The 12901-nt window shown below is 55.6% G+C and overlaps 1 protein-coding gene across 8 annotated transcripts in view; it reads right to left on the bottom strand.

Annotated features, from left to right (window-relative positions):
• The window catches only part of DNM2 (dynamin 2), an 89629-nt gene that overhangs the window by 18078 nt on the left and 58650 nt on the right, over window positions 1-12901 (bottom strand). For 5 of the 8 annotated variants that reach the window (XM_047849537.1, XM_047849533.1, XM_047849535.1 and 2 more), the window contains 6 exons: window positions 10272-10407; window positions 8951-9018; window positions 8186-8324; window positions 5749-5835; window positions 4076-4146; window positions 547-598 (listed from right to left, as the gene is read on the bottom strand). In XM_047849537.1, the coding sequence (XP_047705493.1) occupies window positions 547-598; window positions 4076-4146; window positions 5749-5835; window positions 8186-8324; window positions 8951-9018; window positions 10272-10407 (553 nt within the window). Of the gene's footprint in view, window positions 1-546; window positions 599-4075; window positions 4147-5748; window positions 5836-6823; window positions 6963-8185; window positions 8325-8950; window positions 9019-10271; window positions 10408-12901 lie in introns of all 8 variants that reach the window. The other 3 variants (XM_047849534.1, XM_047849536.1, XM_047849532.1) reach the window with 1 other exon arrangement.

The raw sequence follows: 12901 nt of genomic DNA, 5'->3' as shown, positions 1-12901 counted from the left end.
AAAAAAAAAAAAAAAAAAAAAGGAGGCATCTAACACTGGCATATATGAAGCTGTTCATATTTCACAAGGCCTCTGGCTGGGGCATGACATCAAGGTAGAGAACGCTTCATGTGGCTCTGGGTTTCTCCAGGAATGGGGCTCACAGGACCCTCAGGCTCCCCAGAACCGCTGACCACCACGCGGCCTCCCGCCCCCCCCCCCCCCCCCCCCCCCACAGATTCCGAGTCTCCTGGGGCTAGGGCTGGGAACCCAATTCGGCTGCAGACACCCATGCCCCTCTCTTGGGGGTCAAGTTCTAACCGTGGCCTTGGATGTCAGACAGGGCCTTCTGGGTGTGCAAATGTGCCCCCACAGCCTGGGCCAGAGCTTTAGTTCAAAGACAGGTTTCCTGAAACACCCAAACCTTCACAGACTCAAGAGGCTGGGAGTGGGGGTAAGGGGTCTGGCGGGACGTGTCACGAGCCAGGTACCGTCACTGGGCTCGCCGGTCCCTAAGTCCCATCCGCCCCCAAGGCTAGAGCTGTGGGCTGTGGAGGGGCGGGCTACCTGGTTGGGGATGGCTCTCTTCTTGTTCAGCTGTGTACTCCTCTGCTGGGCGCTGAAAACGAAGCAGAGAGAGGAGTCGTGTGGCGACACGCTGGGAAGGATGAGGTGAGGTTCTCTCCCTTGTGGGGGCCAAGCGGGAGCTCAGGGCAGAGGCAGAGAGAAGCGCCTTCCACACAAAGGGTTACCCAAGGGAAAGAGCTCGGGCTCATGCAACGAGAAGATGTATTCAGTCAAACTGAGGCTTCGAGGTCCTGACCTCAGCCACTTCCAAGGGCACCAGCTATTTCCAGGGGTCAGTGGCCCCAGAGCCTCCAAGGCGGGGCGGGGCCCGAGAAGCTGGACTCCCGGGTGGCTGGGAGGCAGCCATGGTGGCTGCAGAGTAACCTGAGAACCAGGCTGTTTGGGGCGCAAACTCCGGCTCCTTCCCACTCTCTCTGCCCATCCCCGACCCCGGCACCAAGTCTTCGGTGGCTCCGACCACAGAGCCGGCCACCCTGGGAGATCAGGACAGGGGACGGCTGCTCACCGTGAAAACGTTCTGGATGGCTTCCGACCCAAATGCAGAGGAGAGGTAAGGTCACCAGAGGGTTTCTATAAAGTCCTTCATTTGCCTCCCTGATCTTTTTCCTTCTTCAGCTACCCTGTTTCCTGGCTAGTTTGTGCCACGCAGATGAAGGCCACGCGTTTTGCACGTGGGCACCCCCTCAGCTCCCTTGTTCTTCCTATTTTCCACTGAGACAATCACAGCACCACCCATCTGCAAACAACTGATACCTCCTATTCCTCAGACATCCTACTTTCTTTTCTTATCGTATGGCTTGAGGAACCAGACATTCCTTTAGGAATACGCATTGTTTTAGGAACTTTCAGAATATGACAAGGCTAACCATCTTGTTACACTCCTTTACTGGCTGCCTCTGGGGCTGTACCTGAAAGTTCAAGCTGGCTGTTGGATAAAAGAGAGAGAGAGAGTAAGAGAGAGAGTTAAGGAAATAGGCTTCCGTTCCTAGACAGGCAAAGGTTGGAAGAGTAAGAATGGAGAAAGAACCGGGGCACCTGGCTGGCTCAGTCAGTTGAGCGTCCAACTCTCGGTTTTGGCTCAGGTCACGATCTCACGGTTTCATGGGTTCGGGCCCCACACTGGGCTCTGTGCTGACAGTGCGGAGCCTGCTTGGGGTTCTCTCTCTCTCCCTGTCTCTGCCTCTCCCCCACTCACACTGTCTCTGTCCCTCTCAGAATAAATGAATAATAAAAAAAAAAAAGAATGGAGGAAAAATTTATCCAACAATTTTCCTAGCATTCAATGAGTTTATTACAGAGCTTTTTCTCTGGGCCTGGGTTTCATCTTTAGAGGGCAGCGAGAAAGCAGCCGACAACATCTAGTCCAGGAAGGAGTTCGGTCAACAGTGTCTGCGGGAGACAGGACCGATTAAGCCCCGCACAGTGATGGCTGGGTGCCAGCGAGGCCCCAGATGTGCTGCTTGGGGCTTCCTGGCTCCCACCCTCACCCGGAAGCCCCTGTAGGTGCCCCTTTCCCTTGCCGGCTCCCAATCAGACATTTCTTGCTTTCAGGTGGATGAGGGGAGCAGGGGGAGGAGTCCAAAGTCCTCCCCTCAGCCTGCAGGGCTCCTCCTGGCAATGGGGCCTGGCCTCTCACCTCCACCCTGCCTTGCTCTCCCGTGCTCCTGTGTCTTGGGTCTCCCTTCCCTCCCTTCCCTGTCCCGACACCGTCTAGGTCTTCTGCCTGTCTGCCACCTGGCTGTCGTGACTTCCTCGGGAAGGTCTCTCCAGGCCACTTCCCTCGCTCCTCCTTCCTACAGCCCCTCACCTACTCTCCTTTCCAACCCTGGTCTTCCACGCGACAACGTGCTTGGTAAAAACACATGTCCAGCCTGTGGGCTGTGAAAGGGCGAGGCCCAAGTCCGGCTCGTTCACCCTCTTACTCCAAGGGCCCTGCCCTGGGCCCAGCTCTGAGACAGTGCTCCACGGCTGTCCAGCGGGCCCCCTCGACGTCCACCCTCCAAGGCTGGGGCCCTGGGCCCCGCCCCCAGCCAGGGCGACCCCATTCACACAGCAGGAAAAAGGCACACAGCAGGCAATACCCACCCGGTCACCAGCTGCTCAGTATAATAACAGCTGGGGGAAGTGGGAAGGCCCAGGAGTCCAGAGGAAAGAGTGGAGTGGTCAAAGGAAAAACAGGAGAGATTGTGAGAAGGAACTGTGGATGAAGTGTGAGAAGCAGAGACATCAAGGTGAGGCACAAACAGCAGCAAACCAAAGAGGGGGACCAGCGTTTTCCGCCCACATACACCTGGCTGCTGGGGGAAGAGGCGCAGGAGGTCAGGGCCCCTCAGTCCTCCCATAGCAGGGGCAGCCCAAGTAGGGCCCTTGGCTCGTCTGGGTGTCGAGGACAGCTTCTGATCGATCCTTCCTTCCTTCCTTCCTTCCTTCCTTCCTTCCTTCCTTCCACTCACCTACCATGTGCCCAGCAAAGAACAGCTGACCGACTCTGTTGAGTGCAATGATAGATGTCCTACCCACAAGTGCTGGGTCCAGCACAGAGACCCCTGAGATAAAGATCCTCTTGCACAGCCTGCTAGCCCAAGACTGGGTTCTAACGGGCCCTGCTCCACAAGGAAGCCTCCCTGCGACCCCAAGGCCAGGCCGGAAGGCTGCCCCTTGGACTCAACACAAGCCTCACGCAGCCCTGACCCCAGCAGTGATTACCCTGGGTCTTAAGGGGTTGGCTGCGTGTCTGTCTCTGGCACGGGACCTTCGTTTGAGGGTGGGGACCTGGTTCTGTGCTTGGCACAGAGAACGCACACCAGGAATACTTGCTAAGTGAATGCCAGGAAGCTGGCTACCGATTCTTCGGTTGGGCTCAGGCAAGAAGACCTTCAGGAGGCCATCAGAGCAATCCATGTGACGCCCAAGTTCGCTGAGGGTGGACCCAGGGGCTGACGGAGTCAGCGCACGATGCCCGAGGCCCCCAGCATTTACATCTAAGCCCTGCCGAAATCAGAGACCCCTGCTCTGGCACCTTCCTTATCCACGTGCCATGGAAGGGTTTGATTTTGAATCCATGGTGTACGGATGGGAGCCACGGAGAGCCTAGACGGGACAGCACGCTTCCCAACGAGCAGCCCCCGGAGCCTGTGAGATGTTCTGCGAGAGGGCCAAGTGCAGATGGGGGAGTCTGGAGAAAGCTGCACAGTTTATGAAGGTTCTGAGAAGTCACGTAGGAAGGAGAGCACTGAATGCCGCCAGCCTCACCCTTTCCCGAAGCGGCTGACCACAGGTCTGCCCCATAGGAGGCATGTTGAGGACGATGAGGATGGACGCTGCTATTAGCCCAGGAAAGCTTCCAGATACCCTCAGATGGCTCTACGCTTCACCCCCCAGACCCTGACAGAGAGACCCTCTTGCCCCAGTCTGCTGAGGGAAGCCAACTCAACCACCTCCCTCGGGGCCTGGCTCTGAGGGCAGGCATCGGTGCCACCCACCAGCTGCTGTCCTGAAAAGTACATACTTGGCAAATCCGATAAAGTCCTCGTGGTTCGTGTTGATGTAGGACTGCTCGATGTCGATCAGAAGAAGAATCTGGAAGAAGGAGGGGAACTGTGAGTACAGAGCGGAGGTTGGCGGGGACGGCAGTGGCCAGAGCACTTCCCCAACCCGCCAGCAGGGGGAGCTGGAACCCTATGGCTTCCCAGGCCGAAGCAGGCGTATCCTTCCAACACAAACAAACCTTGGGGTAAATCTGTAGGGGGATGAGGGGCACGGGTAACTGAAACTTCAGGGCCTCACAAGGAAGAAAGACGGGGCCAACAGAGCAGAGGGAGGCAGCTCGTTGTGCAGCGGTGGCTGCAGGCGCGGCCTAGGCTGACCACCTGGGCCGCAGTCTTGCCAGGCCACTGCCTGACTTTGTGACCCTTGGCCTCACGTTACGGGATGGTGGAAGGTGGAAAGGAACAAGAGGTCCAGCTGTGTAGGGTTAAATAATTCCCAATACATGAAGTGTTTAGAGTAGGGCCTGGAGTGTTGTAAGTGCTGCATTCAAACAGCGAAGATGATGTGGCCAGGCAAGGGCGCTAGAATGGAACCCACAAACACAGGCCTGCAGGAGCCAGTCAGGGTGTGATCTCAGATAAGGGACAGGCCTTCACATAACACCCTGCCCTTTCCTGGCGTTTCACTGTGCCTCTGAGCCCTCCAACATCAAACATGCCAGGCACTTGGACTTTGTGGGGGTGCTGGAAAACGCTGGGGTGCTCTGTCCACGGGAGCCATTGCTGCTGGTTTTATAAGGCCTGTGCCCCATCGGCCAGAGCCCTGGGATGGAGCCCAGAAGTGCTGGCCGTGGGGCAACCAGGCGCCATGGCGTGTATGAAAAGGACAGCAACGTTCTTGAAAACAACAACAAAATTAAAGGGAATCTTTGAAGCTTTTGATACAACTTCAGGGCTACGAAAGCCGCACGGGAGCCAGCTTCTGCTCCACTGACGCGCGAAACAAATACAATGCGGAGGCTTGTGCTGGTTCTGGTTTGAACAAACACCTGCCCAGAGACCCCAGTGGACACCTGGGGGGAAGGGACCGGACTGGATGCAGCCACGTGCAGCCGGCTTTGGGCTCACTCGGCACACGGCAGGTGCGGGGACCTGTCCCACTCTCTGTCCTCGTGTGCGCTCGGTCTTCACGAGGAAACGTTGGAACATAAAAAGCACCCACGCATCATCGGGAGCGCGAGTGGATAAAACAAGTTGTGGTCCACACGCACGAGGGAACCCTATGCGGTGACCATCGGCAACAAACTGCAAAACACCACAAATGACAGGGATGAATCCTGAACGTGCTAGGCGGAGTGAAGGGAGGCGGACTCAAGGGGCTACATACGACGGGAGTCCACTCAAGTGACATTCTGGAAAAGGCAAAACTTGGGGAACAGGGAGCAGACGGGTGGTTGCCGGGACCTGCGGGCTGCGGAGGGGTAAAGGCGGGGAACTCTGAGGGCCACAGAATGGTCCTGCATCTTGCTGAGGGGGCGGTGGGGGAGGGGGGGGGGTTACCTTCTTTTATGCATTTGTCATTACTCAAAGAAATGTATGCTCAAGATTTAAGCACATAAACTTTTTTTAATTAAAAAAAAAAAAGATTTATGCAAATAAATGACACCTGAAAGGTAAAACATAAAGCCAATACCTGGTCCTTGGTTCTCCCCTCCCGTTCCCGGATGTACGTGGTGACGATTCGCTCCGTCTCTTCTCGCAAGCGGGGGTAGGAGCTGAGCTGGGGGGCGGGGGAGCAGAGTGGTGGCATTGGCTGTGTCCTCGTGGCCCAGGAAGCGACACGACCACACAGAGAACGTGGGGGAGGGGAAGTGACAAGGGGCGGGCCCACCGAGTCCCCACCCCACTCCTGTCTCATAGCTGCTCCAGCTGGGAGACAAGAAAGGGACGGTGGGGGAACGGTGTGCCAGAGAGAGTGACAGGGTGCCCACGCACGAGCAGAGGTGCTTTTTGAGAATGGATTCCAAGATGGAAAGTGGCGGAGAAAGTGGGCTCTGTGTGTGTCTGCTGCCCTGCAGCGATGGTGGCCCCCTCCGCCCAGCACTGAGGGCGAGGACCCGGAGCATAGTAATTAAGGCCACCAGGCCAGTGAGGCGGGACCTCTCGCCCAGCTCGTGAGTGAGTAGCGCCTGTTCCAGGTTGATGGGGGCGCCATCTGGGCCATCTACCTCAGAGGGACCCCCTTGCCGAAAACCATTCCCCGATCATAACCAAACCAAAGGCACAGAGAAGCCCACCTTCTGGGGTTTGGGTGAAGTCCACATGGTGGGGAAAACTGAGCGGATGCTCAAAATCACTAGTGGAAAGCCTCTCAAACGCCCTGTGACTTGACGAACACGCAGGTCTGCGCGCTGATAGCATTTTACCTGCGGCGACAGTTTGGAGACCTGCCGGCCCCCCCCCCCCCCCCTTCTCTACGGGTTCCAGGAACAGGCACTCCTGCCGGTCCCCACCGCCTGCACCTGGCTACACCACGGGCCTCCCATCCCCGTCCGAGCCCAAACTGGGAGTGTGGACCAGGCGTGCGTTCCCAACTCCCTCCCGTTCGTCCGCCACGCAAAGTGGAGGCGTCGCGGGGCGACAAGGGGCCCACAGAAGGGGGTTCCTGCTGAGGTAGAGTTTCCAGATGCGTGGGTGAAGACTAACATGGGTAGGGGGAGAAGATGCGGGACGAATGCGCAGGTGATAACAACGAAACCTTCGGTTACCTTCTCGGCACACTTTTTAATGACCGTGGCCAGTTCTGAGACCACGAGATCAACACACTTCAAACTCGGCTCTTTGAGTTTTACAATCTGTTTTTTCACAATGGCTTCAAAGGCCATGTCGGGGGTGAAGAGCCCCGTCCTGGGTCATGCGGAGGGTGGGACGAGGTAGAAAGACACCCAGGGACAGTGCAGGCCACACACGCGGGATGGGAGACAGAGAAAGAGAAGAGAGGAGAGTCAGCTGGTTAGTAACATGCAAGTAGGAGGCTGTGCCCGCATTTGCCCCGGAAGCTGCTTCGGATCAAGGAGGAGTCCTGGGTCGGAGGAGAGGCTGGGGCTTGCTCTGGGCTTTCATTACGGAAGCGCTAGGGGTCAGTGTCACGGTTCAGACAGCCGAGGGAATGTGGAGGCCTTGAATTTCCACACCTGTGACAATGCGATCTTGGATGATCATCTCTACCCAGTCTAGGTTTTTCTCTCTCTCTCTCCCTTTTCTAATCGAAGAAGCTTAAGAAGCAAATGTGGGCTTTTCCAGACCGAGACAGAAGGCTCAAGCAGAGTTTCCCTGCCTTGGATGACCGACCCAGAGCTCTACGGCCACCGTGGACGTGCAAGCACGAACCGCCCACTGGGAAGCACTTCAGCTGCCTGGCCAAAGCGTGCTGCCCTGGGAACCAGGCCTGCGGGGGAGCCCAGCGCGTCCTGCCAGGTGGAGACAGCGGCCCGTGAACACTGGCACACGGTGCCTGTGACCTAGTGGCTCAGAGGACATGCTGCCTGGGGGGGCAGCTCTGTTCATGGAGGAAGCCAGGGGGACTTGGTGGAGGCAGTTAGGAGCCAAGCTGGGCACCCGAGTGTTCGTTACGCTGTTAGCATTCGGGCCTTTCTTGGTGCCTTGGGGACAGAGAAGTGGCTGGCTCCAGGAAAGCCCGAGGGTGCCAGGCGTTTGTCAAGAAAGGGTGACAGCCAGGGAGGTTCGTTCAGGGAGCCTGGCCTCCAACAGCTGACACGGGGTCCCTCTCTGCTTCCCAGAAGGCAGCAAAGCGACAGCCCAATGAAACCCCCAATTCCATCAGACACATGCTAGGCTTGATATCAGGGTCCCAGGGAGCCCTGCCCACCAGTCTGGCCAGTTCTGGAGGCCTGGCGCACCCCGGCCCCCCCCCCCAACACACACTGCGCCCAGGCCAACACGCCCCCGCCCCAGCCCCTGAGAAGAGGCCACATTCTTGGAAACGAAGGCAATCTGGGGGGAAAGGGCACCAGCGGGGCAAAGGCTGGAGCAGCACTGGGAGCCTGATACCAAACCCCCATACCCCCGCGTCCACAAGGCCAGGAGTCACCCTGCCGAGGGCCCGATACCTTACTGGTACACTGCCTAACTGTATTGATTAGCTCCTGGATAACCAGGTCGACACATTTCAGACAGGGCTCTTTCAGCTTGACGACCTGCTTTTTCACAATGGCTTCGAATGCCAAGTCCGGGGTGAAGAGCCCGGTCCTAAAACCATCCGTACCCGGGGGCAGGGGAGATAAGTCAGAGAGAAACAAAGCACGGTCAGCAATTTCATAGGCATGGGCCAGGTCCCCGAGAATGAGCCAAGGTCACAGCAAGTCTGGGGGCTGGACGCCTGCATCCACTGCCTGGAAACCCACAGGGAGTCCTGAGGACGCCATGGTGATGTAAGACTGGACAACCAGAGTGCCTACTTTTGTCGGATAATCGAGGGGACCTAGGAGTCTCACGGGAGCCCTGTGATGGGGACACATGCTGGGTTCCTGTAATCGTGAGTCAGGTCCGGCTCCCCCAACCCCCGGGGGCAAATCTACAGTGAGCTTTCATAGCTGGGCTCATGCCAACTGACTGGGCAGCTGAACCTACGTGTAGCAGAACCTATGGGCAGCAGATGGCCCCGTGGCCTACAATAGATCCACACAAGACAGCACACCTGCCCTCGAGTGCCCTTGGGGACCCACGGGGAGAGACTTCTAAAGCTATTGACAAACCACCCAGGACCCCACTCAAGCCCTCACAGTCAGGGCACCCAGAGGGATGGGGGACCAACTGGCTGGAGGACGGCGCCGCAGAGGTGAAGGGAACGTGGCAGCTATCCCCTCGGCACTTGCCTGACTCCGTGGATGTTCTTAATGGCGTAGCTGATCTCGCGCCGTAAATCCTTCTCGTCGAACTCCATCTGAGAGCAGACAAATCACTCACATGCAAGGAAGTGCCTGCGGCACCCCCATAACAGGTGCGTATTTGGGGAACATTACGTGTCCTGTGTGTGTGTGTTTTCACACGGCGGCCTATCGCACTAGACTAAAATTCTTCAAAACATTAAAACCCAATTTCAGCGAGGATGGCTTGAAATGAACACTCTCGCCCTCTCCCAGAGGTAACGTGAATTCACATGAACTTTCTTATGGGATACTTTGCAATACCAGTCAGGACCTCCAAACACATAGCTACTTTCACGCAGTTTTAAGCGTTGTAGAAATCTACCTCGAGGAATTAGTAAGAATTAGTGACGTTTGTAGAACTATTCGTAACTGCTGAAGAATGTGAAAACCACCTAAATGTCCACTGATGAGAGACTGGCTCAACGTCCAGTGGGACATCCGTAAGATAAGATAAGATACTACTGTGTCATTAACAACACATGAAATATACATAACTGCTTTGGAAAGATGGCCACCGCATGAAAAAACAACGTACAAAGCCATATTCGTTTGTTTTTTAAGTATGGATGAGTATACGTGCTGTGTTTGTATATGCTGGGCACTTACCCCCTCGCACAGAAATAATCGGGAAAGGACGGACACCCAGGTGCTAACAGATGTTGTCTACGGGTACCGGGATTATGGGTGTTTACCCCCCTGTAGCTTTTGTTTTCATTGAAAAGAACTTCGCTGTTTTTTACAAAAATGGTATGTGCTCGTGGTGAAAAGTGTACAACTTCAAGCTAATTAACAACAACAACAAAAAAAATCTCAAATCCCAGGGCCCAGAGCTGACATTTTTTTTGTGCATCTTTGTAGACGTGTCTACATAAAGACACACATCCAGACGCGCCCCTTCACGTGGAAGGGTGCTGTAAATATTATCTACATGCCTTGCTGCACATGCTGGCTCCCTGGCCGGCTTATTTTTCCCATCGACACGATGAGGCCATTTTCCTACGAGAATTTACCTCTGTGCTCTACGTATTTTGCAAAGGACGTGTGCTGGTTTTTGTCAGAGAGAGAAAATGGAGCTTTCATTCGGGTCTGCTGGATACCTCTAAGCTGCCTGCTCAGGAAAGGAGGGCCTGAAGGGGACACCCTGCTCCCCTCCACCACCTCTGCTCCCAGCAGGCTACGCCTGGAGGCAGGAGGGAGGAGGCCCGGCCAGAAGCTGTGCAGAAGGGGGCCTGACCTCGGTCAGGAGGGCCCCGCCCAGCGGTGCTACCTTCACCAGCTCAAAGGGAAACCGCTCGTGGAAGATGCGATTGATTCGGGCACCCCCGGAGAGTTCTAGCGTGTCCACTTGGTCTCCAGAGCCTTCGATCCTCTTTTCGAAGTCCACCCCAAACTGCTGGACCATCCTGGGGGGGAAAAAGGAAACCTGAACGTCAGAGGGGAGGTTCTGACCCAGAATTATGTTCTGGGTCAAGCTGTGGCTTACACACTCCTTTTCACTTTTTAGCACCAAGATGCATACAAAACGAGGAAGATACAGGGCTGCCGATGGCAAGCAATCACCATGTGCCAGGCCCATTAGGATTATTCATTCACTGAATTGGAGGGGGTTGGGTAGCATTATTACTCCCATTTGCATACAGCAAGAGTGAGGACGGGGGAGGGGAGGGTCACAGCTTAGCAACTTCTGCCTTGATCAGGCAGAACTGTGAGTGAAAAAGCAGCCCCTCCACACAACTCAGGTGGATTCTCCCAACGACTGCCGTGATTCCTTGGACAAGTGGCTTTGCCCCTCCGAGCCTCAGTTTCCTCATCTGCATGGTAATAAGTCTCTGCATAGGGTCATTGTGAGGATTCAAGGAGTTTCGATTTTTTTTTTTAATTTTTTTTTTCAACGTTTTTATTTATTTTGGGGACAGAGAGAGACAGAGCATGAACGTGGGAGGGGCAGAGAGAGAGGGAGACACAGAATCGGAAACAGGCTCCAGGCTCTGAGCCATCAGCCCAGAGCCGACGCGGGGCTCAAACTCACAGAGGGCGAGATCGTGACCTGGCTGAAGTCGGACGCTCAACCGACTGCGCCACCCAGGCGCCCCGAGTTTCGATTTTTTATCCACTCCAAGGAATCACCAATCCTAAGCAGCACTATTCATTGGTACCCCCACAAAAAAGAAAGAATGCAGCCAATTAGTGGTAATTCACCTAAAGCTTCTGAGTTCAGAAAAGTTAAAATGTTTTAATTTTTTTTACATATTTATTTATTTTTGAAAGAGAGAGAGACAGAGCGTGAGGCAAGGAGGGGCAGAGAGAGAGGGAGACACAGAATCCGAAGCAGGCTTCAGGCTCCGAGCTGTCAGCACAAGAGCCTGACACGGGGCTTGAACCCACAAACTGCAAGATCATGACTTGAGCCGAAGTTAGAGGCTCAACCAAGCCACCCAGGCACCCCTGTTTTGTTTTGTTTTGTTTTGTTTTTAAAGTGCTCCCATAAGGGGCACCTGGGTGGCTCAGTAGGTTAAGCATCCGATTTTGGCTCAGGTCATGATCTCATGGTTTGTGGGTTCAAGCCCGCATCGGGCTCTGTGCTGACAGCTAGGAGAGCGTAGAGCCTGCTTCGGATTCTCTGCCCCCCCTTCTCTCTGTCCCTCCCCAGCTTATGCTCTCTCTCATACAAAGAAATAAACATTAAAAAAGAAAGTAGTAATAAAAATAAAGCACTGACGTGGTTGATGAAATATGTTAATACCACACATGGGCCCTGGGAACCCGGCCCAACCCTTACAAAAGTCTCTGAGTGTTGCCAATGAGCCCTGTGATCGCGTGTGCAGCAGGGAAGTCAAGTATTTATTAGTGTTTGGTTTTCCTTAGCATTTCTAGTTGCTTTCCCAGCCTCTTGCACCATCTGTCTTAATCATTCCCGCCCCCCAAACTCTTGATCTCCAGTACTGCGCACAGTCTGCCCTGAACAGGAGCTACTGTGGTCAAGGGACCGACCTCTACTGGCCTCTACTGGCCCAAGCCCAGCTTGCTGGCGAAGAGATGTCCAGTTCTCGTGGGCAAGTCCGGCTGGTGCCGGTGAGAGGCCGGGCCTGGCCGCTGATGAATGGGTTCTCCCCGAACACCTGGCAGGGGGGCAGGCGCAGGGTGTCTCAGATCCCAAGAAGCTTTTGTCCCCAAGAGATGAACAGTGTTAAGTCTGAGCATCAAAGCATTCTCACCCCCGAACCCACCATGCAGTGCCGCGTGGCAGAGGATGGGGGGACATCAGGGTTAGGATGTGGCCACTATGGGTGGTGTTCCTCTGGTGTGTCCATGGGAGGAGTCATACGTGTGGGACCCTCTGCCTCATGAGCTGCCAGGGAGTTTCTGGATCCCACTCTAACTAAGCGCCCAGGGTTCCTTGCAGGCCAGAAACCGGGAGTACGGAGGCAGGAGAAGCCTCGAGAGAGAACCTGGTATTGTGGGGCCCACCAACCCTCGCCCCACCTCACAGATGGGTGGCTTCAAAGAGTCCCCATCAGCTCTGAGCTGGGCCAGTGGGCATCCGCTCGGGGTCAGGGTGAGAATTCCAAGAGACAGAGCATAAAAAGCTGGCACAGGGCCAGGCTCCCAACCCTGTTCCCCCATGTCTGTCCTCCCCACAGCCACCAGAGGGCGCCTGTCAACACCTGAATCAGGCCGTCCCTCCTATGCTCAGAACCCTCCCTGGCTCCCACCTGACAGCAAAAGTCTGATTCCTCCCTGTGGCCCACAAAGACCTGAATGCTCTCTGCTCTGTCCCTTCCCTGCTCTCCCCTCCTCCACTCTACCCCTCCTTCACATTCTCCTCTCACTCGTTCTGTTCTGCCACATAGCTTCCTCCAACACTGCAGGGTGCTGTCCTGCCTCAGGACCTTTGCA

The sequence above is a fragment of the Prionailurus viverrinus genome, chromosome A2, assembly GCF_022837055.1.
Source record: "Prionailurus viverrinus isolate Anna chromosome A2, UM_Priviv_1.0, whole genome shotgun sequence".
Taxonomy (NCBI): domain Eukaryota; kingdom Metazoa; phylum Chordata; class Mammalia; order Carnivora; family Felidae; genus Prionailurus; species Prionailurus viverrinus.
Note: the sequence above shows the minus strand (reverse complement) of the source record. Positions and strands in the feature narration are given on the sequence as shown.